We start from the raw sequence: 26,003 nt of genomic DNA on the forward strand, positions 1-26,003 counted from the left end.
TGATCAATAATATTAATTACTGTCATTTCCCTCTCTTCTCCAGATGCTCGTGAAGCCGATACATCCAGCACTCTTGTCAGCAGTTTAGTCACTGTGAGCGACTTCAGTGACACCTCTGATATCTAGTAATGTCTTATTTATCAGTGATATACAGTATATCATTATCATGATACATTCTCAAGTGCCTTGGGAGTTTGCACTGCCTGGAAAATCTTCAGGGTTTACATTTGTATTATTTGTATGTTTGTATGTTATTTTATACTGTGGAGAGTCTGAGTACCATTGACCTAATCAGTGGGAGCAGATGGAGTGCTGCGCTCTATTTATGTCTTTTCTATGACGTTTTTCTTATAATGTTTAAAAATCTGTTTTTCTACGGTACAATGTATTTCTACAAGCACTTAATGACCTCTTGTTTCTTTTCTCTACAGCAAGGTATTTCAGTGAAATCTGTTACTCTAAAGACCACATTGTGTGTCAGCACAGACTCCATTATGTGCTAAGTGTACGTTTACACTTCTGTATTGTTAATAATAACTACAGTGTTCAGGCAGAATTGAAAACCACCCGGTATAATTCTACTGTCTATGATTATTGTAGCAAGTCTTAACTACAGTCTCCACTGCAGGGTTCACCGGGATAATAGTCTTTTGCAATGTATGACTTTTATGGGTACTTAACATTGAAAAACTGTGCCTAGCTAACGTGTCATTGAGGTTTTCTGACCGGTACGACAGACCTACAAACCAGTGTGTGGCTCAAAAACCTCATCAGATTAGTTCTGTTTGTTTTTAAAACATCAACCATCATAGTAGTACCATCATGCTGTTAAACAATGTGTATCTGTTTAACTTTTCAGACATGGCCAGCAGTAGCAATGCACAGTGCATTTGGAATGGGGTGTTACAGAAGCACTTAATGGCACATTTCTATTTCAGTGAAAGTCGTCATAACTGCCAGTTGCATTGCATATATGCAGTACAATATATCGTATTATTGTTATTATACAGGATTTATATAGCGCCAACAGTTTGCGCATTTACAATATAAGGAAGATATTACAATACAATTCAAGACATGATTGTAAGGAGGGCCCTGCCATCTTGTCTTGAATTGTATTGTAATGTCTTCCTTATATTGTAAAGTGCTGCGCAAACTGTTGGCGCTATATAAATCCTGTATAGTAATATGTTAGTGTACTGCGTGTACTGGGATACTTTTGTAGAACACTTCCATCCAGACACACGCTCAGCGAGCGCCAAGTGACCAAGCTCAGCATGTATATTTACAAAATGTACATTATAACAATATTGTGCAGCTACCAGTTTGTCACTGAAATCCTACAGTCCCTGAACTAAACTAAATGCAGACAGAAATGAAAATGCAAAAGGAACATGAGCTTTTACAATATATATATATATTGGCTTAATCAACAAATCAGTGTGAAAAGGAAGGCACAGCACCCATAATAGCAACCGGTTTAAATCCATCTTGTATTCTGTCATAATTGGATGCTTTTTACACTGCATTTTCAATAAACCCAATGGTCTTTAAAGGGAATCTGTGCTTTGCCAATAGCAAGTAAACTAACAGGTTCATGTTCTAGCAGGCCCTGTAAGCATGCTGTTCTTAGCTTCCCTGCCCTTTACTTCTCACCAATCTACTGGCTGAGCCTACAGAAACTCTTTTGTACTTAGCAGGAATCTGCACCCACCACCCTCGCATAACAGCGCTCAGAGTTACTGGCTGGCCATTCTGACATCAAGCACTGTATATGGGGAGGCAGGGAAAGTGCCACTTGTTTTGCCATACCTGCAAGCACAAGCTTTTTTCTGGGCTGCAGCAGATGGGGCTTAAACCTCCCAGGCCAAACCCAAGCCAGGAGTCCAGTTTAATCACAAACCTATGGCTCCTAAATCTCAAAAATGCAGAGAATTCCTCTTTAGCATGAATATATGCCAAGACTTTCCAAAGTGGAAATTGGCCTTTGTGGACTCTGGTCAGAATGAATTTCAGATCTTTGGGCAAGAGATGTGGTTTCCCTGGATTGCAAGCTGGAGGTCTGTTCTCTACCTCACCAAGCTTCATGTTGTCAAACCTGCCTGTGTCTCTGCAGACTAGCAGAGCTCAATGCTGCTCTTGCATATCTTTTGAGCTGAGGAGTTATTGCCATTGAATGGTTCAGGGTTTTTACTTCATCTCGTTCACTGTTCTAAAACCAGAACGGGACATCTGTCCCATTATAGTGCTGGAGGCTTTAAATGTCTTTATTCAAGTCCAACACATTTGCATGAAATCTTTCAGTGCCTTCCAGGGAGATCTCCTCTGAACGCTGCAATATCTCACAAGACTTTGTTTGGGGGGGGAAAGGCATTATTATTATTTATACATTGTCATAGCTTTAGCAATATGAGTGTTTTAGAATATAATACTGCTTACAATGCTATAGCCAGGGCAATGTGAAAACAATAGCAAACAGTGCTAGATCTTGTACAGCACATGTATGAGATATGCCAATAACGTTATCAGTGTGCCCGCAGAGAAAACACAGAAGAAACTGGCCACTTATTATTTCTACTATTCAAAATGGCAGTGCAGGATTATAGGAGGAGAAGAGAAGCATTAGCACGTGGCAACACAGAAAACAAGGAGGCAAGAAATGATACTGCTTAAACGTCTGGCAGATACCGTGTCAGCTATTCCAGATTGCCCAGATCTATCCAAGGACGGATTTACCATCCTGCTTCACAATCTCTGGTTTTAACAGCACGGCTGTTAAAGCCCAGGTCTTGGGAGGCATTGGTCTCTCTGAATCGATAATTCCCACATGGGATACATGGTAAACCTACCTCCCGCAAAGTCTGCCATCACACATGGAAGGCTTATTCCGCCTGGTGCATGGAGAGAAGATTTCATCCCAGGAAGAATCCTGACCTTTCTACATAAGCCCTGGGTTGGCATTTGGCCCTGAGTACCATCAAGGAGCAAATCTCAGGTTCTAGCCTCCCATTCATTGGTCAAGACTTTTGTACAGGGTGTTCCTCATGTGGCTGCACCTCCTGTGGGATTTGAATCTGGCTCTCTATAAACTCTCCTTTCTGCTCTTCCCCACAAGATTGCACTCCTTGTTGCCATCACCTCTGCGAGATGAGTATCTGAGCTGACAGTCTTGTCCTGTAAAGAACCCTATCTAGTCTTACACTAGGTTAAGGTTGTGTTTGAGGCCTGGGGTCTTCCCAATGGGGTTTCAGCTTTTCACCTCAACCAGGATTTTTCTTTTTTTCTCTTCGACTCCAGTACATCAAAAGGTAATTTCCCTTCACTATCAGGTTGTACAGAATTTCATGCTGTGCTGGTTTGCCTTTCAGCCACTGCTTCCATTAGAAAGACTGACTCTCTTTTTGTCATTCCTGATGATCCCAGACCAGCTTTTCACTCCATCATTTCATGGTATGTCAGACAAACCATCATATCATCATCATCTTTCTCATATTTGCAAGACTGCCACACCGGTCTTCTGTTCACACATTCTTTTAGGTTTACCAGGTGAATGTTCAGGCCTCATCTGATGCTAGCTTAGGCATAAGGTTCTTTAGGTCATAAGGTCTTTGTGCTAAAAGCTGCCCCCAATTCTGCTGTTTGTTATATGGGCCTGTTAGTGTTTTGCCACTATTGCCCACCCCTCAGTTGGACTGCTTTTGGACATTCAAATTGTCTCTGAATTACTGAATCCTGTGTCCCTCAATGAGCAAGAATGTCCTATGCCCTATGTCCTAAAATTGTCCTATGTACGTACCATAAATGCATTTCCTGGAGTTTATTAAGGGACACAGGTCCCACCCCACTGTTTGTGATCTACTCCTGTTACTGCTTTTCTACAAAACTGAACCATGCTGGGAGTGGGAGGAGTTATACCTAGCTGGACAACTCCTTTTTGGTTTGCCAGTGTCCAGTTCCTCCTGTAGGTATCAGTATAACCCAATTGTCTTTGAATAACTGAATGCTGTGTGCATTAACACACTCTAAGAAATACATTTTACAGTCATTACAAAAATCCTGTTTTAATTTACTTACAGTGGAGTTCCAGCCAAATTGTTTTGTTTATAGTTTTGAATACAGTGGAAGGAGTGTTAGAAAATTTGTCAGCCTTTTATTAACTAGTGGAGAAGACATGTAATCCATTGTACACTGCTTGTTTATGGGCCTTCTATTTGCCTAAAAAAGGAACATAATACATAAAATACCGTTTAAATGGTACATGTGTTTTGTTCTTAAACACTCAAAAAAAACTATGTGAAGCTTTGCCATATTCACATTATTTTAAGTCTTAACATTTTTCATTTTCCATCGGGGACCTTATGTTGTGTGTAGCACACAGAAAACAGTGTTAAGTCCGGTTTTAAGCCAGATGTAGTCTAAAGTGTTTTGAAATTATAAGGTGTTGTACATAACATTTATATATAATGTCAAAAATTGCATTAAAACAAACATGACTTGAATGGTTGTTAATTTGTTTTCATTATCTTATTGTTACCATAAACTTCTGTTTATCAATATGATCTTTCATTAAAGTGCAACTCTACCTTTTCACCCAGATAAAGTCAAATCAGATTCTCACCACGTGGGTACAGTTTTTGAGACATATACATCAAAACTCCACTTAAGGGTTCCTGTGCTTTAAAGCGGACCTTCAGTAAAAAAGCGACTCTGGGAAGGAAAACCTTTATATTTGCAGTGGCTCCCCCTCCCCACTGCAACGTTTACCTGCTTCTTTGCTTAAAGTGTATTTCCACTTCAGCAAAATTTGAGAAAACCCCTCTTTATGTCCGTTATGTGTTCCTGTTCACACAGCATATTGAAAAATATTTCTTACCTTTTAGTTGTTTTGTTAAAGCAGACAAGATGGCTGATTCCAGGTTTTTCTTAGCCCTTTCACAGTGGTCTGTTCTAATGGAAAGACTTGGGACTGTAATCTTACAATGGATAAACCACCTCAGACTCCTCACCTCTCACAGCCCCTCCTAACATTGCAAAGAGATGGAAGCAAGAAAAATTTTTAACTCTTAAAACCCTAACCCGTGTAAAAGCAATTTAAACTGCAAGAAGCATTTTTAATTATTTTTTTTAGCTTATGCAATGTGAATGGGAACATGTAACAAATATAAAATAGGTGTTATCCCAATTTGGCTGCGAAAGAGGAAATATACTTTTAGGGATGGCGAATAAGGTGATATACTTACTTTATTCCTCACTACCCCAACAGCCAGCGCTCTCCTCTGCTATCTAACGCTTTACGGTTGTGGGCAGACCCTCAGCATCCTCACGTACAATGCGGGACTGCTGGTCCTACATTGTATGGCATGACATCAGAGAGCTGGGACTGGTCTGCCAGCAAAGAGAATAGACTTCAGGGGACCAGTCACATGAAACCTGCGGGAGCAAGGAATATTATAAGTATATTACCTTCTTCATTATCCGCTAGGATAAACGAGCAGTTAAGTCTTGGAGTGGGAAGAAGAACAACCCACTGCAAGGGTAAAGTTTTTTTCCACTGGAGTTCAGCTTTAATATATCAGGGTCCCCTGCACCAGAATAAATAGCAGCATGACATTAAACACAAAAAAAAATGCCTGCAGGGAAAAAAAGTTAATAAATATTCCTGCCTTACCCCTGGCTTCAGTACTGCAGAGCATAATGTCATGATCCTTCCAACAAGATCCCGCAAAGTGCCAAGGAGTGAAGAAGCGAATCTATTTCAACGAACGTCTCTGACAGACTTCGCCTTAACTATGGATTAGATAAAACTCAGACCTGTTCTTTATGGATATCCTAGTTCACCTTTTTACATGTGCCAAATCCCAGATCTAATATTCTCGGTGCCTGCAGATGGGCACAGGTAGTGTTCAGCGTGGAACTTGCTTGGTGTGGATGCAGTTGTCCTTATGTGGGATAAGGTGAGTATACTACATAGGAGGGTTAGTTTAGTGTTAGGAATTACTTTAGCTTAGGTTATTTTTAAGTTCAAGGATTAGGAAGTTTACATTGTTATCGGAGTTGGTTATGTGTTGGGAGGGATTAGGTATAAGGGGCTCACATTGCTGGTTATCTGTTAGGACTAGGATGAGTGTCAAAGTATATACCTCAGACACTTCCAAAGACATCATAGTGGACATAGACCTTACATTCATATTTTCCAGGCACAATAGATGTAAATAAGTATTTCCAGAGGCCAAGATCACAGATCACTTCCTTTGCTAAGCATGTAAAGCCACCACCAGCCCGGCCATCCATGGGAAGATGCTGATCTAATGGGAAAAGGAATTGAAATACAACTATTTCTTAAACTGCAACATGTACTATTACTCCTCCCCTAAGTGTCAGAGATTTAACAAATTGGTGAACCACCAACAAAGTAAAAAAAAAAATCAAAATAGGACAAAACAGAATAAGAAAAAGGATATAACCACTTGTGAATTTGGAGGTTTGCTGCTTCCCATGGCCATTATGGTAAGTACAGTCTTGCCTAAAGATTCACTTCTGCTTCTGTGTTCTCCCTCTGTCTGTACTTGTGTTCCTAGCTCCAAGAGAAGTCCTCAGGTCAATATAATAATCTGATCAAATTCGTATAGATCAGTGGTAAAGGTTATAAGGCAGACTTGTCCAATCTAGTCTATAAATGTATACATCCTAAACTAAGGGCCCAATTGTGTCCAAACTGTTCATTAGGACCAGATTTGGTTCCTTGCCTGGTCCATGTTAATCATAAGAACACCAGCAAATCAGGGCAATTGGTGGTAAGACTGACATCAAAGTAGTACACTGTTCAAATAAAGAAAAGGCCCTGGTCCAAACAACAGAGGATTTATTGGAGATCAATAACATATACCAGATGATAGTCATAGTGGAGTCTGAAAGACATAAACAGAGAACACACACTGCCATAGGATAGCCATTTTTTTATTTTCTAAAACAAACAAGGTAAGTCTGGTATCGGGTAACCTCAAGTCCAAGCATGAGTGAGCAGGAGGATGATCCTCTTTGAATGAAGCCTGTGGTTCAGTGTATGGAACACCCGCCTGTAATCAACCTTCCATTTCTTCTCACCCCTTGTCTTGTGGTGAGTTCCATCACCTAGCTCATGCATGCAGGTTCAAGGCACTGTGAGTGGAATGCATTTCAGGAATGCTTATTCCCTTCATCAGCCTAGTGATAATCTAGTACTGTGGCTATTTATAGACAAACATTAGAAGTGTAGAAAAAATGGTTAGCTGCCCTCAATGAGAGGCCAAATTAGATTGGGACTGTGTTTTTGTATATAAAATATAACAGACATATAGGAATAAAAAGGAGTTGAGGTAATAATGAATAAATAGTCATGAATAATCTATTATTAGTAAATGGATATAAGGTAGCATATCTAGCGTATGTATAGTTATATGTGAGATGTGTATGTGTAGAAGTTAAAATAGTGGAATGTGATAGTGGAATGCCTTGATGTATTCCATAATGTAGTCATGCCTAATCATGAGGCATATTGGTTAAGCACTACAGTGTAAAATGCATTAAAGGAGAACTATGAGGTGTGATTTCCACTCATCCTCATAGTTAGAGCCGACTGATGACAAAGAAGCTGTCACAGGTTGGCTGTATCCATCGGGAAGTCAGCAGAAACATGCACCGATCCGCTCACTTCCCTATAGTCTCCCTGCACACAGTCACTGCTCCCCACAGGGATTCGGCCTCCCCTCTCCGATCCTCCAGCGCTGAGTGGAGGAATGAACGAGGGAGGGGGCGGGCACAGCTGGCAGTGCCTCTCTGCCAGCTGTCACTCACGCGGCTGGGCGTATCTAAACAGTATTCTGATCCATATCGGCTGCTGCGCTCTTAGTATATCGTGGGCAATAGTTCGCTATATACTGAGTTATGGGTCACAGGAGGTTACTATATGTCCTCCCGTGACCCTAAAGAGAACTATGGGGAAAAACACCTGCCTCATAGTTCTCTTTTAAGGGACTTCACTACCAGAGTTGATGTATGTTATTAATACTGAAAACATCTTCCACTGTTTGGACATCACTGGGCAGACTTTTTCTGTATTCGAATGATGCAATTCCAGCCAGGCAAAACTGTGGTCCTGGAGTGCAGCATAATGTGGGTGTTGACTAGATTCCTTAATGACAGCGGTATATGCTGTTTATACATTAGTACTCTGAGACACCTCCTTTTTCTTAACGGATAAGCACAGCAGCAGAGACAAATGAAAATTGTTCTTCCCCGGTCACAGGAGATTGAAGAGGCCAATCATCTTCAACTGTCTCTGGATTCAATGTAGAAAACTGACTTGAGTGACACTGAATCTTAAAATGATTTTTTGATATTTGGTGTTATAACTTTGTAAAGTGAGTGTGGGTTTTGGGCAGCTCCTAGTACATGTGTTTTCTTTAAAGCGCATAATGCATTTTTAATGTGTTGCTTTACAATGTAATGCCATACGCATGCATCTTATGTAGAGTTTACGTCCATGCATTCTTCCTGCAGGCACATAGGGAATACGGACATGTTACTTGAAAAACACATTCACATATTGTACTTTTAGTGCATTTTGTTTCTATTGACTTTAATGTAATGCGTGTTTTTTTCCCAAAAGTCACAGCAAATAGGACTTTATAAAAACACAACGCAGCTCCCTCTAATATAATGCACTGATGTGAAGAGCTTCATATATGGTAATAGTTACTAGTTTTCATGCAATTGTAGAGTGATGTGAGCCTGCGTGGTAGCACGCATAATACCTAATGGTATGAACGAGGACCTGAAATAAACTGATAATTGGAGGGCTGAAAAAACAGATCAATAGTATGATCAGGTACAAAGGAATATTTTTGGGCTTTATATATAAAAAGCAATTCTTTTATTCCTGATCGCCCTGTTGCTTTGTTCTTATGACACTGTTTTCAGTTCTACTTCTAATGCAGACATTTTTGGAATGGAATGTTATCACCTTTCCGCACTCTTGTAATAAAAAAAGCCGTCCCTATTGATGTCTATAGTGAATTGATATACTTTTCTGTTAGTAGAAAACACTGTATTACAACAACAACGTTTACATTGGGAGTTTCACTGCTGCTCCATCCACTTACCTTTTGTTTAAGTCAATGACCAAACGTTCTTTATGGTCAATACTGAACTATTCCTCTAATGAAACATTATCAGCTAAAGAATGGACAGGCAAGTAAACCAGACCACGTTCCACATAATCTTTTTTAATAAAAAGAAGTGACGTCTAAAATGTATTATCTACCGGAGTAAATAAACCCAGATGTACATTCTCTTTATTATTAGTGTTTTCTAGAACCATGTATTGCTGTAGGTGCCAGCTTCTATATCTTACACATAAGAGTTTTTATTATACGTTGGTGATAATTCATCATGATGCATTAGTTTAGACGGCTCTTTTGTTTTTGTCTTGGAATAGAAGGAATTGGATGAAGCTGTGGCATATCCATACCCTGACCTAGAAGGAAACATAATCAAAGGCTGTTATTCTTTTGTATGCAACCGGAAGAGATATATTTACCAGAGCATAATTGATTTTTTACTTTAATCACCTTTTTAATTACATTTTGAATTTTTATTTATTTTATTATTTTTCACCTTTTTTTGACTATTGTTTTCACTTTATTGCTAACTTTATTTCTATCACACAGGTGCTAAAAATCCTCTATGTGATAGCATTTGGAGGTGACAGGTTCTCTTTATTGAACCTGTCACCTCCAATACAGGAGTTCTAGCAAAGTACTGTGCTAGTTCTCCTGTGACAGGAAGGCTGTGAGCGATCCTGTATCAGTGTTCATACCAGATCTAATTTGCCGTGGTCCCGGGTCCCCCAGAAGAGCGGGGTATCCTGAAGACCACAGCAGGGAGGGAGCCAGCAGGCAGGAAGAGAGGCAGCAGCCGGGGACAGAGGCGGAGGCCGGAGGCAGAGCCTGTCACCGCTCCACACCCCCCGGCTCTATCACTGCTTTGTTCAGGTTAAAAAATAAATAATTCAGCCCTGCTACTTGCCTGCAGCAGGGCTAACTTACTGAAGAAACCACCTGCCCAGCGCCCGGAACTGCGTCGGGCAATACAAATTCCACACCCCTGTAGATATATGGATACATTTATTTATTTCCTTATACCTAAATTGGGTTAGAACAAATTACATTTATGACTCCTTCTTTCAATAGCATTAACACAGCTGTTTTTCTAAACCCCTGCAACACAGTTTTATTACCGGTTTATCCTGCCAGTACTTCTATTATTTTCCCTTTAACCACTTGAGTTCCCAGGCCTTTTTCTTCCTGAACCGTTAAAGTCACCAAGTGTTTGTTTTTGGCACTTTATATCTTTTAGATACCCCAATGTATTATACATTTTTGGGGACAGCTAGGGATTTCATTTGGTATCACATTTGAATACATATATTTTTATTTCCTTAGTTTTCTTTGCCAACTCCCACATATTACCACAAAATAGAAACAGGGTCCACTGATTAAAATATCACACCCCTAGGTTGCCAGGACGACCGATGACGCAGCCACTGGTACAGCAGCTCAACTTTCCTGCCTGTCAGAATATAGGCAATCCTGATGAGGTATATTTTACTTTTCAGTCATTGTAGCATCTAGGGGGAGGAAGAGTAATTGATTAACATTCTTTTGACTACAGTTCTTTATAACTATTCTTGTATGTGGATAATGTTTTGAATACTGTTATTTTTAAATAATGGCGGGCTCTGATGTCACAGTTACGTCATGGGGAGGGTCTTGGTAGTATTCCTCTACATATATATTGTAACAAGGACACTCCACTGTAGTCCAGGTAAGTCAAGTCAAATGCAGTTTATTAAAGGGCAAACATATATATGTATATACAAGTATATTTGCTATACACCTTTGTCACTATGTCACCCTGATAAAGGGACCCTGCGTGGCCTCGAAATGTTGGTGGTTGCACGTGACGCACCTCTTCAAATAAATACAATCAAGAATTTATGAGTATTCATTGAGTGCTGGTGATCTTCATTTGTATCATGGTTAACTATTTGTACATGAGTAACTAGTGCCAGTAACAAAGCTCAAAGAAGAAAGTGCAGTGACCCACAGAAACCAATCAGAATTCACTTTACTGAAGCCAGATCTGTACAGGATACATTGACATTCATTTCTATGGGGGCTACACTGTGTATTATTTTTTTTAATAAGCTCTTTACATCTTACCTTTGGATGATATTGCCAAATGGAAATGTAAAGCAAAAAATGGATCCTCCAACCAAGCAAAGAACTGATCCAGCCCACCCAACAAACAGAGCTGTCCCCAGCTCATACCTGCAGTAAGAAATCGGGAATTGTCATTAAAGGAATGTTCCAGAACCTGTTTAGATGAACAGGGGCATGTAACAACCATTTTCTTTGATTTTTAGATGAGCACTTGAAAATGACAAATAACATTGAATTGTGTGCTAGAGGCAATGCAGATTATCATCAGACATTCATTGCAGCAACCCATAACAAGGAATCAGAACTCATCTTTTAGTAAACTAAAGTCTGATTGATTGCAATGGAATATAACAGGCTGTACATTATCATTCCACTTTGTGAGTTAAATTAGAATTAGGGTTGACCACAAGAAAAGTAAATTCCCCTTGTTTTAAAATAAATTAAGTGTAATCTTCTAAAATACATAAAGAAAATCCTGAAAAGCCAATGTGTAGTTGTTACATAGTATTTTGGCCTCTGCATCAACTGGCAACTAACGTCACTGGTTGCTAGGAGCTGAGCGAGGCGCCATCCATTGTGTCACAGGTTGCTAAAAGCTGGGCGGGGAGATGTGTATAGGACACTCAGGCCGGAAAGTGGATAGCAGGCCCATTGTGCAGCAGAGAGGCCGTGCTGCTCTGCCTGCCATCCCCTCACGTGACCAAAAGAGATGCCACCTGAGGCAACAGCCTAAGGCCGCCTAATTATAGGGACGGCCCTAATTGAAGGGAATATACACTGAGTGGCCAGATTATTATGACCGCCTGACATTTGTAGGCAAATTAGCTATAATTTTGAGTTTCTTGAGAAATGTACCAATTCAACATCAATGGCTTCAATACTTCTGAATTCACTGCCCAGAACAAGTATGCAGGTCAGGAGTGCTGACATCATTGTGACTTTACTGGCTGCATGCTTGTTTTGAGTCACTGACCTTCACTTGTTTTGTGTTAGTTTCATGTCTTAAATTATTGAAGTCACAGCCAACAGGGCAACTAGAGTTTTCAGAAGGATGTGCACAGTTGTAGCTTACATATGTATTTCTCTCAGTACATGATTTCTTCGATATGGACACAAAATGTATAGTTACACATAATGAGGGGAATTTATCACAACTGGAGCAGTTGCCTATGGCAACCAATCAGCATCTCTCGTCAGTTTGTTCAGGTAAGATTTGAAAATAATACAGAGAAGCTGATTGGTTGCAGTGCAAATCTGTTCCAGATTGTGTCTGCTCCAGTTTTGATAAATGCCCCCCAAAGTATGTATTAGACACAGGACACTTATACTTTTCTGATCTGTTTCTATTGTGTGCCAGGAAAACAGGACTTACTTTGCTGTTACAATGGTTGGATCAAAGTATTCAGAAGTGGTTTTATGAGCATACAGAGAGCAACCAGCCAAGGAGCAAGTACCTGAAACACATGAGATTAGTGACATTGGCGCCTGGAAGGAAGGTTTAAGTGAGTCGCTATTTTTGCTATGTGTTTTTTTAACCATAATTTTCATCTTCCTCATTCATTGCACCTACATATATTACACACTGGTTTTTAAATGACAAAATGGGCTTTCATTTTTTGTGACATCAGGATATACAAATTCTTAATTTTATATTTTAAAAAATGCAAAAAAACTAAATTTGTCACAGTTTTGGCAATAATAATGTGTACATAGTTACAGTGGTGTATTTTGGTTTTGTACTGCCCTAGGCAAGACTAAACTTGGGCACCCCCTCAGTCTAAATTTGGCCCACCCCATCCTGTTTAGGAAATTTTGTGCAACCTGTCAGTCACTGGATACAGCGCACACAGAGTCTCAGGAGAGCTGTGCAGGGTCTATGGTGTGACGGCCTCGGCCCACTGGGCAAGTTCCCAGTATGCCCAAAGGTAAGTCCGGCCCATTGGTTTGAGACAGCCTCCCTGGAAAGTGGCACCCTAGGCAAATGCCTAGTTTGCCTTGTGGTAGATACACCCCTGCATAGTTAGTGTAGCTAACAGAAAGTAATTCATGATAAATCCTTTTATTTGTCCTGATTTATAAGGTATATCATAGGTCCAGGATTTCAGTTCATTTTGGAAGTTATAGGTCACAAAATACAGGATTGAAATACAATTTTAGTGTGGAACAATTTTAGAATCTGGTATGGTTGTCCCCTAACTTTAATAGCCTCCTATTTATTTTCTTATAATTGTTTTTGATTAAACATATTTTAAAATGTTTCTTTACTTTTTATTTATTTTTTATTTTTGTACATTTAAAAAAAAAAAAAAACAGTTTATCTTTTTAAAACTAGGGGTGACACTAAAGGGTTATGTTTTTTTATTTACAGGGGCTTGAGATACTAAGGGGTCTATTCACAAAGCTAGCCGAAGGATCAGCCCAAGCATCTGCTGTACATGCTACTCACCACAGCCCATACAGCTGCCTAAGGCGGCCGAGCGGCTCAGCCGAGCTGAAGGCAAATGCTTCGGCTCGACTGAGCCGAAGTGACTGCCGAAGCTGGGCGAACGGCCGGCCAAAGGCCTCACAAATGACATCTGGGCAGAGCCAGCCGTGATCTCACGTCTGGCTCCGCCCAGTTGTAATGACAGATCAGCGTCCCCAAATGACCTGGAGATGCTGAACTGTCATTAAACAATGACAACTGGGCATAGCCGGCCATGACTTCACAGCCGACTCTACCCAGTTGTTATTCATTGGCCGGGACCTGCTAGAAGACTCTAGCAGGTACTGGCCAATAGGAAACAGTTGGGCGGAGCTAGTTGTCACTGCTAGTTTTGCCCAATTGTGTAGTTTTTTTATTTATTTTTTATTTTTTTTTAGATTTAACATTTATTTATATTTTAAAAAAATATTTTTTTAACTTTATTTTTTTATTTTTTACTCTTTTCATTAAATTGCTATTCTGCTTGTTACCAAACCTAATTGCTTTAAACAGTATGGCAGCTGTTGCTGTGTGACCCAGTTGTTTGCTGGCTCCATGCTGAACAATACATGCATGTTTTCTGGCTCTCATTTATTCACAGTTTAAACAAAAATGAGCTACCCATTTAATGTTTGGTCTTACATTAAGACAAGTGCTGATTGGTAATCTAAATGCTTGCAATGATTCCAGCTCTGTCATGGGCACACTGGATTGGATCTTACCTGAAAGTATGGAAAGGATTCCAGCTAAACAGACAATTTTAGCTTTGGTTTGGTTATTCCCACCAATCCTTGTACATTTCATGCCAGCTAATGCACATATGAGTCCAAAGAATCCCAGACATATGGATGTAATCATAAGCGCTCTACATGCCTGCAAAAATCCTGTAAGTAATAATAGACATGGATTGAAACATATTTGTTATCCTTCTGAACTTTTTACAGAAAACATATTTTAGCTGTGTCAGTATAACAAAATGTATTTAAAAATATTCCACCTAAAAAACTGCACATTTTGTCTTCCCAATAATTAGTGGTGAGCCATACGAGCTGAAACTGATGCTTAAAAAGGTCTGGAGACCCTCCTCTGGTACTGACGGCTGTTTGAGCTTGCATAGCTCTCCTCCTCATTCATACTCCTCTCCAGTAATGCAACGTTCACAGGCTCCCTCACCAGTGCTGACTACTCTCTGGCTTCTTCTGGGTTCAAGTTCTCAGCAGTCTTGATGGGCTGGTGCGGAATGATGTAACTCCCATGCATATGCACAGTAATTAATTTATCCTTGCACCAAGGTGTGCTGAAAGGTACGCTGAGCTGCGCTAAAAAAGCCTTTACCTTAGCTTAGGGTGATGATGCTCAGCTCAGTGTACATTCTAAAGAGGCAGGGACGTTTGCATAGAATGTCTCTTCTGCAGTCAAGATTCGGCCTGCTCACAATTTGTTTACTTTTAAATTTAGTCCCGCTTTAAGAACATTGTACAACAGCAGGTTTAGTTTAGTAGCCTGTAACATGTTCCAATGACGTGCATTGTATTCTATACCACTACTGTGCAATTTATTTCAGTCAAAGATATTTGAAACCAAGTTTGCATGCAACTCAAATACATAGCTATTAATCATATACCCAAAATAAGAAGAGGTAGGGACTGTGAACTACCTATAAAATGTAGAGAGATTAGTTCTCACTGACCAGCTCTCCCAATGGTATCACTTAAACTCAACATACATGGTGGGCAGAGTTAGTTTAATCTAAATGGTGATATTCCCCAAAATATAATATACCATTTAAACATTGCCACTTACACTAAAACAATCAGACCTCCACTATTTAAACCAGGCACTCTGGAGATTCATGTGGGCTGAAAGGCATGTCAAAATCAGTCTTCATATTATGCAACAGTCAATGAAAAATGGAGGGCTTAACCTTCTTGACCTAGAACCATACAACCTAGATGCTAATGCTAGATATCTTTCTGACTGGATTCACAGTACAAACATCTATACAGACTCTGACTTGATGCAAAATACCATAATGGACCTAAACCTCCTCTATATAATCCATGTGCACAAAGATCCATTGCCACCAGAGATTGCTTCTAACGCCATTATTCATTCTTGCTGGATTGCTTGGCACAGAGTTTGAAATAAAACACCAGTTAAACAGCCACTTCTCCTTGCTTTTCCCTTTCTGCTCTCCCTCCCTTTCAACTTTCACCATGCCTACAGACAAAAAAAAAAAAGAATTTTGGAACTTTTCAAATAAATGGCTTTTTACTGTGAAATATCTCGCAAACATATCCACCAGAAAACAGCTTATATTTGAAACTACATTGGAAGTCTATCCCTTGTTAATCTCCAAACTTTTCACATGCTTACAAATGTACTCTTATAGTAATGACATCCCCTGCAGGCAGCTGAATGGGGAAGGGGATGAATCAATGGTTACTAAGGTGCTGTCGGCTGCATAGCCAGCAGCCTTATAGCAACCAATGATGCTGACAAAGGACAGAGACTGAAGGGGAACTCTGAGAGACTAGTTCCCCATCAGGTCTGCCTCCCTGTGTTAGACAGTAGGCTGTGGGCAGATGCCATAGCCAAGAGTTCCCAAACCACTTTGAATGAACACTCTTGTCGGTAATAACATCTTCTACAGATGCTGAATCATTCAGTTGTGCTGAGATATGTTTTTTGTATTAAAAAATCTTTAACGAAAGCTTATTTAAATGCAGAAACACATGTACAATGCCTGTTGAGTTAGGTACCATTCTTCCGAATGAAAATGTCTCAACTTCATGCATTAGTGTGGTTTGTTAAACCGTTGCTAGCAGTGTTCTCACCACAAAATATGGAATTGAATGGTAAGGTGTACAAAATGCACACAAATGTGTAAAAAGTGTAACACGGTTTTTGTATTTTGAAGAAAACAAAGCCGCTGCCCATACATTGTGTATATATAGTGTTATTGTATCTTTAAGAAGCAGACACACCCCTAGATCTTTTAAAATTAGCCCATGGGGTGCACACATACCACTGCTTGGAACCTATGATCTACATTACATGTGATGACTTGTAACTGTGAAGCTAGCCTATACACATTGACTTTACGCTGGTTAATACATTATGAAAACAAATTCCTTTATGTTAGTCAGGCCATGCTTCATGCACAGTGACTCAACAAACTGAAATGAGAAGTACAATTTTCTCCCACATTAAATTTGCTGATAGAGGTTACAGAGGGAAAAGAAACATTGTTGTTTTTTTAAATGTATATCCATTTTGTCCAAGAGACTTATACCAGAAATGCAAAATACACCCAATGATACCCAGGACTGACAATACAAATATCACTGATACTAGAGACTGACAGTATGCATGTAACTGATACCAGGGATTGACCATACAAATCTCACAGATACCAGAGACACCTCAGTAATACCCAGGACTGACAATATGAATCCCATAGATGCCAGAGACTGGCAATATGCATCCACTAATACCTGGGAATGGCAATACAAATCTCACAGATACCAGAGACTGACAGTATGCCTCCATTGATACCAGGGACTGACAATCCGAATCCCACAGATACGAGTGTCGGGACTCGAGCCGCGGTCCGGTCCTGGCTGGGCCGTCTGATGCAGGGACACGGCACCCGGTGACAAGGCGGCCCGGCGGGGCACGCCCACCAGTGACGAGGAGGCCCGGCAGGGCACGCCCACCTGTGACGCGACGGGCTGGTGGGACACGCCCCTGTGCGTCAGGACGCCGCCCAGTGATGTCACTAGGGCTATAAAAGGAGGCACAGCACTCCCAGTCATTGCTGAGTGCTCTTCAGCCTGTGTGCTTCAGGTCTGTTCTGTTCCCTGCTGTGTTCTGCATTATATTTGACCCCTGGCTTGTACCTGACTATTCTCTGGATCCTGCTCTTGCTCTTAGTATTTACCTGGCTTCTGACCCCGGCTTGTCCTTGACTATTCTCTGGATTCTGATTTGGCTATACTCCCCCTCTCTGGCTTCTGACCTTGGCTTGTCTCTGACCACTCGCTGGATCCTGCTGGCTACTAGTATTGCCTCCTTGGTTGTTAACCTAACTTGCCTTGTTTCCCACAGTGCTTGATTCCGCTCAGCGGCACCCAGGATTTCATACCGGCGCCCGTGCTGCTCTTGCCTGTGCCCCCTGTTACACTTCAGGGTTCCACAGACGGAACCGCAAGGGAGGTCCTCCTTATCACTTCGGGCCCGCACCACGGTACGTGACAACGAGACTGACAGCATGCAACCACTAATACCCGGAACTGACAATACGAATCTCACAGATACCGGAGACTGACAGTATGCCTCCATTGATACCAGGGACTGACAATACGAATCCCACAGATACGAGACTGACAGCATGCAACCACTAATACCCGGAACTGACAAAATACGAATCCCAGAGATACCAGAGAATACACTGAACCCCACAACTGACAATACGAATCCCACTAATACCAGAGACAGACAATATGAATCCCACTGATTCCAGCAACTGACAATATGCATCCACTGACACTCATAACTGACTTCCTTTCAAGTGCTCACCCTCACTGAATCACACCCCCTTCAGTGCTCAACTTCTTTCCTCTCTTTGGCATTGCCAGCCTTCCCATGGAATGCATGAATAATTACACCAACTCCTCCTGGGAAGCCATCAATGGTGGAGAAGAAGGAAGAGAGCACACCAGCAATGCTAGACTAATCCTGGCTGCTCTGTGCTTGGGAAAAGGAGAATGATGCAGACTTTGGGAGCCAGTAAATTCCCTCCTCTGCGTGGATTAGTCTTCTATTGGGGCCAATAAATTGCCTAAATTGCCTTGCTTCTACAGTGTGCAGCCCTACCCCTGCTTTGTTGGAGTTTATTGCCCCACTTCTGCATTTGTGCCTGGCTGCCATTTTGGATTTTTTTTTGTTTGTCAGGTCTAGGCTTAGCTTTTGTTTTTACTATAGGAAATAGTGTGAGGTGGTTTTGATGCAGCAGTGTGGTGCAAACAAAAGGCAGCTAGCGGAACAGATTGTCAGCAAAATGCTGCACTTTATTCGCTCCATAAAAAAGTCCCTGTCAACACAGAATAGAAACTAAGATATCTAAAAAACAAAACCTGAAAGAATACAATATATAAAAAGCATTGATTGAAGTACATGCAGGATTTATGAGCAGCAGAGCTGCAGCAAACAACAGGTGTCCGGCCCGGTGGGGCGAAGCTTCGGATACAATAAAACGTTGGATAAACAGTAAATGGTCGTTGTTTGCTGAAACTCTCCTGCTAATAAGTCCTGTGTGTGCCTTGATCAAAGCTTCTTCATCTACATTTCCCTAACTGTAGTGCACCCAGACATACATCTGGTAATAGTGTGCAGTGACTACAGCTGGTAAAAGTGACTGCTGGCCTCCAATCAAGTATAAACTAAAATTAACTTGAATGTAAACCTTAACAATACATTCATCTTATTTGCTCCTGTAGTGCTCACCCCCGAAGGAGGTGCTGGATAGATTATTATTATTACATAGGATTTATATAGCGCCAACAGTTTGCGCAGCGCTTTACAATATAAGGAAGACATTACGATCACAATACAATTCAAGACAAGAAGGTAAGGAGGGCCCTGCCCCTGAGGGCTTACAATCTAAAAGGGAGGGAGAAGTGATACTGGTCTGTCTAGTGTTTCTGTGGAATTGCTGACCCAAAAGCACTTGCCAACCCTCCAGTGGCGACCAATAAAACCGATCATATGATGCTGATGAACTTTTATTGCAAAACTTTGGGAGCAAGGGTTAGGACACAAGACACCCAGGATGCTGTAGACTCCACAGATGATGGAACAAAGTACTTGCAGCTTTCACAGATAGAGGACATTTAACTGGTGGAATCTGTGTCTTGAGCTGCAGCAGAGGATCAACTTCTCAGGCTTCTTGTGCCAGCTGAAGTTGCCCTCTGTCTTCTACATCCTCAGCTTCACTCACTAGGCCTCAGATGCAGGCCACAGTGTGAGCACATGGTTTCCCTTCCTAGTCGGCAGGCCTAGAAGGGTCAGACAATCCACAGCACCTTCCCCTAGGCAGGAGGCCCGGGGAAGAAAGAGAGTCTTACATGATCAGTCCCAAATATGTAAAGGTGAAACTCGAATAATTAGAATATCGTGCAAAAGTAATGGCAGTAATTGCTGCAAAAGGGGCCCAAACCAAGTACTGAGTACATATGCATGCTTATACTTTTCAGAGGTCCGATATTGTTCTATGTACAATCCTTGTTTTATTGATTGCATGTAATATTCTACTTTTTTGAGATTGTGGATTTGGGGTTCTTGGGGTTTTCATGAGCTGTAAGCCATAATCATCACAATTATGACAAATCACGGCTTGAATTATCTTGCTTTGCATGTAATGAGTCTATCTCATATATTAGTTTCACCTGTTAAGTTGCATTAGTGAAATAAATGAACTTTGCACGATATTCTAATTATTCGAGTTTCACCTGTATGTCTCCCCAGCATGCACCACTGGCCATGACCCTCCTGGTGATTGGCTAGGGAGACACAGATATTCATAATCATTATTGGTTGTTCTGCTCTGTGGCAAGGTAACACCCAGCAGCAGGCAGATGCAAAGGATAACAGAGTGCTTTCGTGGCTACACTCCCTTTCAGTCTGTCATTGAGGGCATTTTGTTGTATCTGTTTTATAAGTGTCAAAAAACTGTTGATCGTGCGATCGTTTAAGAAATTCAGAGCTGTCCCGCATGCTCTGCTCACTTTCATTGTTATATCAAAGAGCCTGTTTAGCCTTCCCAGTTCTTATCTTAGAGACATCCCTGGATATGCTCAGGAGATGGTCTCATAGAAGCCTATGGGAAGCTACTGTGTGGGCATAATCAGTGCACAGGAGATTTTTAGGTTGGGATGTAAGACAACACCAGAGGCCCGGCCTGCCAGATAGAGGTAAGAATGCATCAGGAAGGGGTAATTAGTTCAAGTCATGAGAAGTGAGAAAATGGATACGTGCACTTTGTACATGTAGCATATTGGTAGTAGAAAACTAGAACATTTCCTCTTCATATACTACAGTGTATAGGCTGATTAATAATTACCTCAATGACTAAGCCTTCAAGCATTCACCTTTCACTGGAATTACTTACTAATAACCCTTCACGCGAGTTAGGGAAAAAGGTCAATGTGGCTTGGGCCATAGAGTTTAATTACCATTAAACACTTTTAGGGACAGCTACAGTACATGCCAAAATAAGATTCTGTATCCTGACCAAACCTGTCATTGTTCTATCAATTAATTTAGACAGTTACTGAAGTAGGATTTCACTGTGATTGATTTTGTTCAAAAACGCTGTTAAAGTGACACTAAACTCAGGAGTTAAATCTTAAAAATGATTTCAGGTACCTTAACTATTAACAAAGATGTATCTTATTTGTGTATCACTCAGCTGTAGATCCTCAAATCATCTCTGAATTGGTGCTGACACTGTCCTTCCTTCTGGAGGGTGACTACTTTTGCTTCCCATGATCCTTGTGTGGGTTGTAAAAAAAGCCACCGCCCCAAGATCACTCCTGTGATGGACTACAATGTCATGTTTAATTTACTAATTTGTATTGAGATTGTAGTCCATCACAGGAGACAGCTTGGAGTGCTGCTTACTTTACAATACACACAGGGACCATGAGGAACAAAAGCAGCCACCATCCAGAAGGAAGGACAGTGTCAGCACCAATGCAGAGATGATTTGAGGATGTACAGCTGAGTGATGCACAAATAAGATACATTTTATGTTAAGGTACTTGAATGCACTTTTAAGATTTAACTCCTGAGTTTAGTGTCACTTTAACCTGCCATTATATTTTGCATAAAGAGTTGCAATGCATATTTTTTGTAGCACCATTTGAGCCTCATTATTTAATATGTATTTGTAATGCACAGCATTCTTTATCAGCTGCCATGTCTTAACCCCCATCCAATCCAATTTCATGTTGCAGTAGTGCCTGGTCCCTCTCTTATCTATTTTTTTTTAAATTAATTAAACATCCGTCCAATCGTCCCAAAACCCTCTTTCCTAAAAGAGCAGACCTCTGTCCATTTAGGTGCACCATCTTTAGTGTATTGGCCTTACCACAATAAGGTCAGTCCAGTACTCTAGAAACTCAGATCTTTCCCTCTTCCAGCCATGAATTTAGCTTTTAAAGCTCCTGCTGTCTTTACTGGGTTGGACACAACAAACACACGGCGGATATGCTTTAGAGAATACAACCTTTGAGGTCCTTCCTTACATCCTAATTCTCTAAAACAATTCTTAAGGATCCTTCACCTTCCATAAATGTTGTCATCAATTCCAGGATTCACCAAGACAACAGGGTCACTTTGAGCCTTTCCTTGTCCAACAAATGGCAACCCCTGACAGCAGGAAGGCAGCAAACCATTCACTTATAATATGCCTTGAGAAAAAGTATTTTATCCAACTTCCAGTGGAAGGAATCCTTGATCACCACTCCCTTTCTAGGTGTTACAACCCTAACCACTATGAGATGGGCTATACTCATGTCTTAAAGGAGTGGTAGTAAAGATTTGGCAACACTGTTCTGCCATCTTCAATCGACTAGTTAAATGTCTTTTTGCCATTCCTTCTAGATATACTAAGTCAGCTCCTACTTAATTATCATAAGACTTTGCTCAACCCAACACAACTACCCCATTAACTGGCCACTCACTAACCAGGTAGCACGCCTCAAAGTTGTCAGTTTCCTTTAGTATTGAGTTTTGTTCCTCCTAATCTCTAATGTAATTTTCTAGAAGAGCAGCATGCTAGCATCTTCCTAAGCCCTGGTTCACACCTAAATGGCACCGTTTTTGCGCGTTAGCAGCATGCGGTTATTTGCGCATTGTGCACATTTGTGTGTACGTTTTAACGCCCATTCCTGAAGACGCGCGTTTTGATTGGCAGCTCATAAACCATTGTAGGAAATGGAAGAATGTGCGTATAAACGAGCAAAAACGCTCACGAAAATGTGTGACATGCTTCTGTTGTGCGCTTTTGGGCATTTCCAATGAAGTTTATGGGGCAAAGAAGCGCTTTTAACTGCCAAAAGAAGCTCCTGTATCTTTTCAGGCTTCTGCCGTTTTCCTGCTAGAGGTTTGAACCAGGGCCATTGAAAATCATGGGATTTCTTGTGTTGGACAGATAAAAGCACTTTTCGAACTGCTCAAAAACGCCTAGATGTGAACCAGGGCTTACGGAATATTTACTTTGAGAAAATAAAATGCTAAAATGTTGCTACTGTTTTCCCTGAATTTCAGTGTTACACCTTTTATAAAAAGTCATCAGTATTTCTTTCTCTGCTGTTTTATGAGTTTTTATTGTGACCTCATTATTAACACAACAAGATCTATTTTCTTAAAGGATTTAATGTATTTCTAAACTAGTGATATTAGCGTATGACTTCCTTTTACTTCTGAAAAAGCAGATTCCTTTCTGAAGAAAGGGAAGCTAGACTAGAAACTTTTATCAGGGTGGCATTGTTTTCAAATGATTTTAATCAATTTTCAATGTTTAAAAAAAAATAATTTTTGGTGCTTTTTAATAATGTTTTCCCCACTTACCATTCTTTGATGAATTGCGAGAAAGAAAAGCATTAGGGTTAAAAGGGATTCAAAGTCATCAATATCTGGTACATTTAAATGTAAAATGTCAGAGTCTGCTTTCTAAATAACCCGTATGATCAAATCTAACACTGCACAGCACTAGAAAAGGTAATATGGGAAATAATAAAAAGGAGGTGAAGATCCCTGCTGCGCCTTCCAGAAAACCAAAGTTACAGGTAAGTCTAAAATTTTAGATAATATATGCTTATCCGTACAGTATCTGGATTACCAATGATTACCTAGGATCTAAATGTAAAGTCACTCAGAAAGAGAAGCCAGATCACAGCTTTGCAGAGAAAAGTGAGGCGCTGACAAAATTGCTGCTGAAACACTAAGGGGTCTATTCACGAAGCTGCCGAAGGATCTAGCCATAGCTTCGGCCGATCCTTCGATAATAATAATTTTTTCCCATTTAAATACATTGCTACATTCCTATTGGCTATTTCAATTTGCCATAGCCAATAGTAAACTAGCATTGTACCCGCCCTCTGCTGCAGTTCTCCATCAGGTCCATCAGCAGAGGGCGGGTACAAATCATTTTTGCTAATTGTCTATAATGTGATTAAAATAATTCTACCTCCAAGAGCAGAACATTTTCACTATTAGCCATTCACTAATTTAAAATAGCATATTTTCCCCAAGTCTTGTACTGCCCAGTTTTAGGTTATAATGTAATATAATGCAATGAAATAAAACAATATTCACTTACAGTGCAATCATTTTGAATGTTTATTTTTTTTTCACTATCCAGGCATAGAACAGCATGGAAAATTCCCAGTTCCACACAACAAAAATGGAAGGCACCAGCATGAACTGAAAGTGTTAACTAGATTTTGGCTTTGTTTCCGTATTTTCAAATATATATATATATATATCACAGTATATATACATACACACACAGTCGTCCCCGCAAAGTCGCGGTTCAGAGTTTGTGGCCTCAGTCGTTCGCGGATTTTTCCTTAGAACAATGTTCTTCAAACCTATCAAGAAAAGCCAGCACGAAACCCCACCAGAAGACGACCTATCAGAAGATATGACTCCTCCTGAACACCTGAAGAAGAGGCGCCACCCGAGGTGCTGTAAATCCTCTGCTTTGCTGTGCAGTCATTATCTTCATTACATACGGGTCTACAAGGACGAGTTCCTTGAGACCGTGACATAAAGGGGTACAAGTACTCTTAAGAGCAAAATCACACATGGACTCATATACACGCACACATCTGATCAAACATAAATGCACACACGCAATAGTTTGGACTTGATGGACCTGTGTCTTTATTGAACCTCAAATGCTATGTAACTATGGGGTCTATTCACAAAGCTGCCGAAGGATCTGGCCGTAGCTTCGGCCGATCCTTCGGCTAGCTTCGGCCCCAGGACCCCTTCGGTTCAGGAGAACCGAGGGGGTGCTGTACGGGGTATTCACAATAGCCCGTACAGCTCCCGATCACGGCCGAGCGGCTCAGTCGAGCGCTGAGACGTGCTGAAAGACGAAGCTGGCCGAGCGGCCGGCCATTGGCCGGCCGACAAATACCTTCATCGTACTGCACAGCGGTATTTTACATTCTAGCACTGCGGGAGACATAGCAGTACTATACAGTATACAGGTTTACCTTTACATTCTTTTTTTTTTAAGGGTAATGTATTAAGCTGAGTTTGAAGTGAAATGAAAGTGTTTTGGGGACATATTTAGGGTTTAAACGATAAAAATAGGAATTTTTTTGACCACATTTAAAATTCGCAGTTTTTCACAATTTGTGGGTGCTCTAGGAACCTAACCCCCCGCAGATTTCAGGGGGGTCGACTGTATATATATATATATATAGATAGATAGATAGATAGATAGATAGATAGATAGATAGATAGATCTCGATCCGATTTGCATAAATACTTCTCTCTATCGTTACATGCAGTAAAAGTTACAATAAATAAACAAACTTGAAACAAAAGACCACAATAACCAGAAAAAAAAATGAAAACATGAAGTTCTGCTTACCTTCTACCCGGAAGATGGTTAGGTGGGGTCGGCAGTGGTATGAGCCAAGGGCATTCCCTGCACAGTTCATCCACAACCCCTGAAAAACCCAAGTGGCTGTAATGACAGAGCTGGCTCTGCTGGTCACTTTCCATTCATTAGACACAACTGCCCCAATTACAGCCCCAGTGCCAGAGATACAAAATATCAAAGCAAAAATCTGCATTCCGGTCATGATTAATTATTTTCAAATAGCATCAAATAAGTCATAAACAGCAGTGCTTGCATCAATAAAGGTAAAAAGCAGAGGTACTCCGCATTATGAGCAACTTGTTCAAATTACACCTGCTACAAAAACATCAGATGCTTGTAAAACATATAGTTTTCTTTCCTGGAGGTAGCCAGCCATGAAGAAGAGCAAAGTGCATCCCAGTGGGTGGTGTTCCACCCAGGCGATACAAACTAACACTAATAACAATTCATTAATGACTTAAAGGAGAACTATGAGGTGAGTGCTTTTCACTCACCTCATAGTTCTAGCCGACCTGTGACAATGAGACTGTCACAGGTCGGCTCAGTAGATCGGGAGGTGAGCGAACACATACCGGGTTCCCTCACCTCTCGA

The 26,003-nt window shown here is 40.7% G+C and overlaps 2 protein-coding genes across 2 annotated transcripts in view; one reads left to right on the top strand and one right to left on the bottom strand.

Moving 5' to 3' along the window:
- Positions 1 to 465, top strand: part of DZIP1 (DAZ interacting zinc finger protein 1) — a 52,009-nt gene extending 51,544 nt beyond the window's left edge. Inside the window, exon 18 of the mRNA XM_018568045.1 lies at positions 44 to 465. Within this exon, the coding sequence (XP_018423547.1) occupies positions 44 to 126 (83 nt within the window). The 3' untranslated portion in view covers positions 127 to 465. The remainder of the gene's footprint in view (positions 1 to 43) is intronic.
- An 8,922-nt stretch (positions 466 to 9,387) lies between these two features.
- LOC108796552 (claudin-10-like) lies at positions 9,388 to 25,783 on the bottom strand. The gene is made up of 5 exons (XM_018568046.1): positions 25,400 to 25,783; positions 14,448 to 14,609; positions 12,634 to 12,715; positions 11,262 to 11,369; positions 9,388 to 9,514 (listed from the first exon to the last, which is right to left on the bottom strand). The coding sequence occupies exons 1-5, from the start codon at positions 25,611 to 25,613 to the stop codon at positions 9,388 to 9,390; spliced, it is 693 nt and encodes a 230-aa protein (XP_018423548.1). The 5' UTR covers positions 25,614 to 25,783.
- Positions 25,784 to 26,003: the final 220 nt, after the last annotated feature.

Source organism: Nanorana parkeri, unplaced genomic scaffold, assembly GCF_000935625.1.
Source record: "Nanorana parkeri isolate BGI_ZX_2015 unplaced genomic scaffold, ASM93562v1 scaffold1130, whole genome shotgun sequence".
Classification (NCBI taxonomy): Eukaryota; Metazoa; Chordata; class Amphibia; order Anura; family Dicroglossidae; genus Nanorana; species Nanorana parkeri.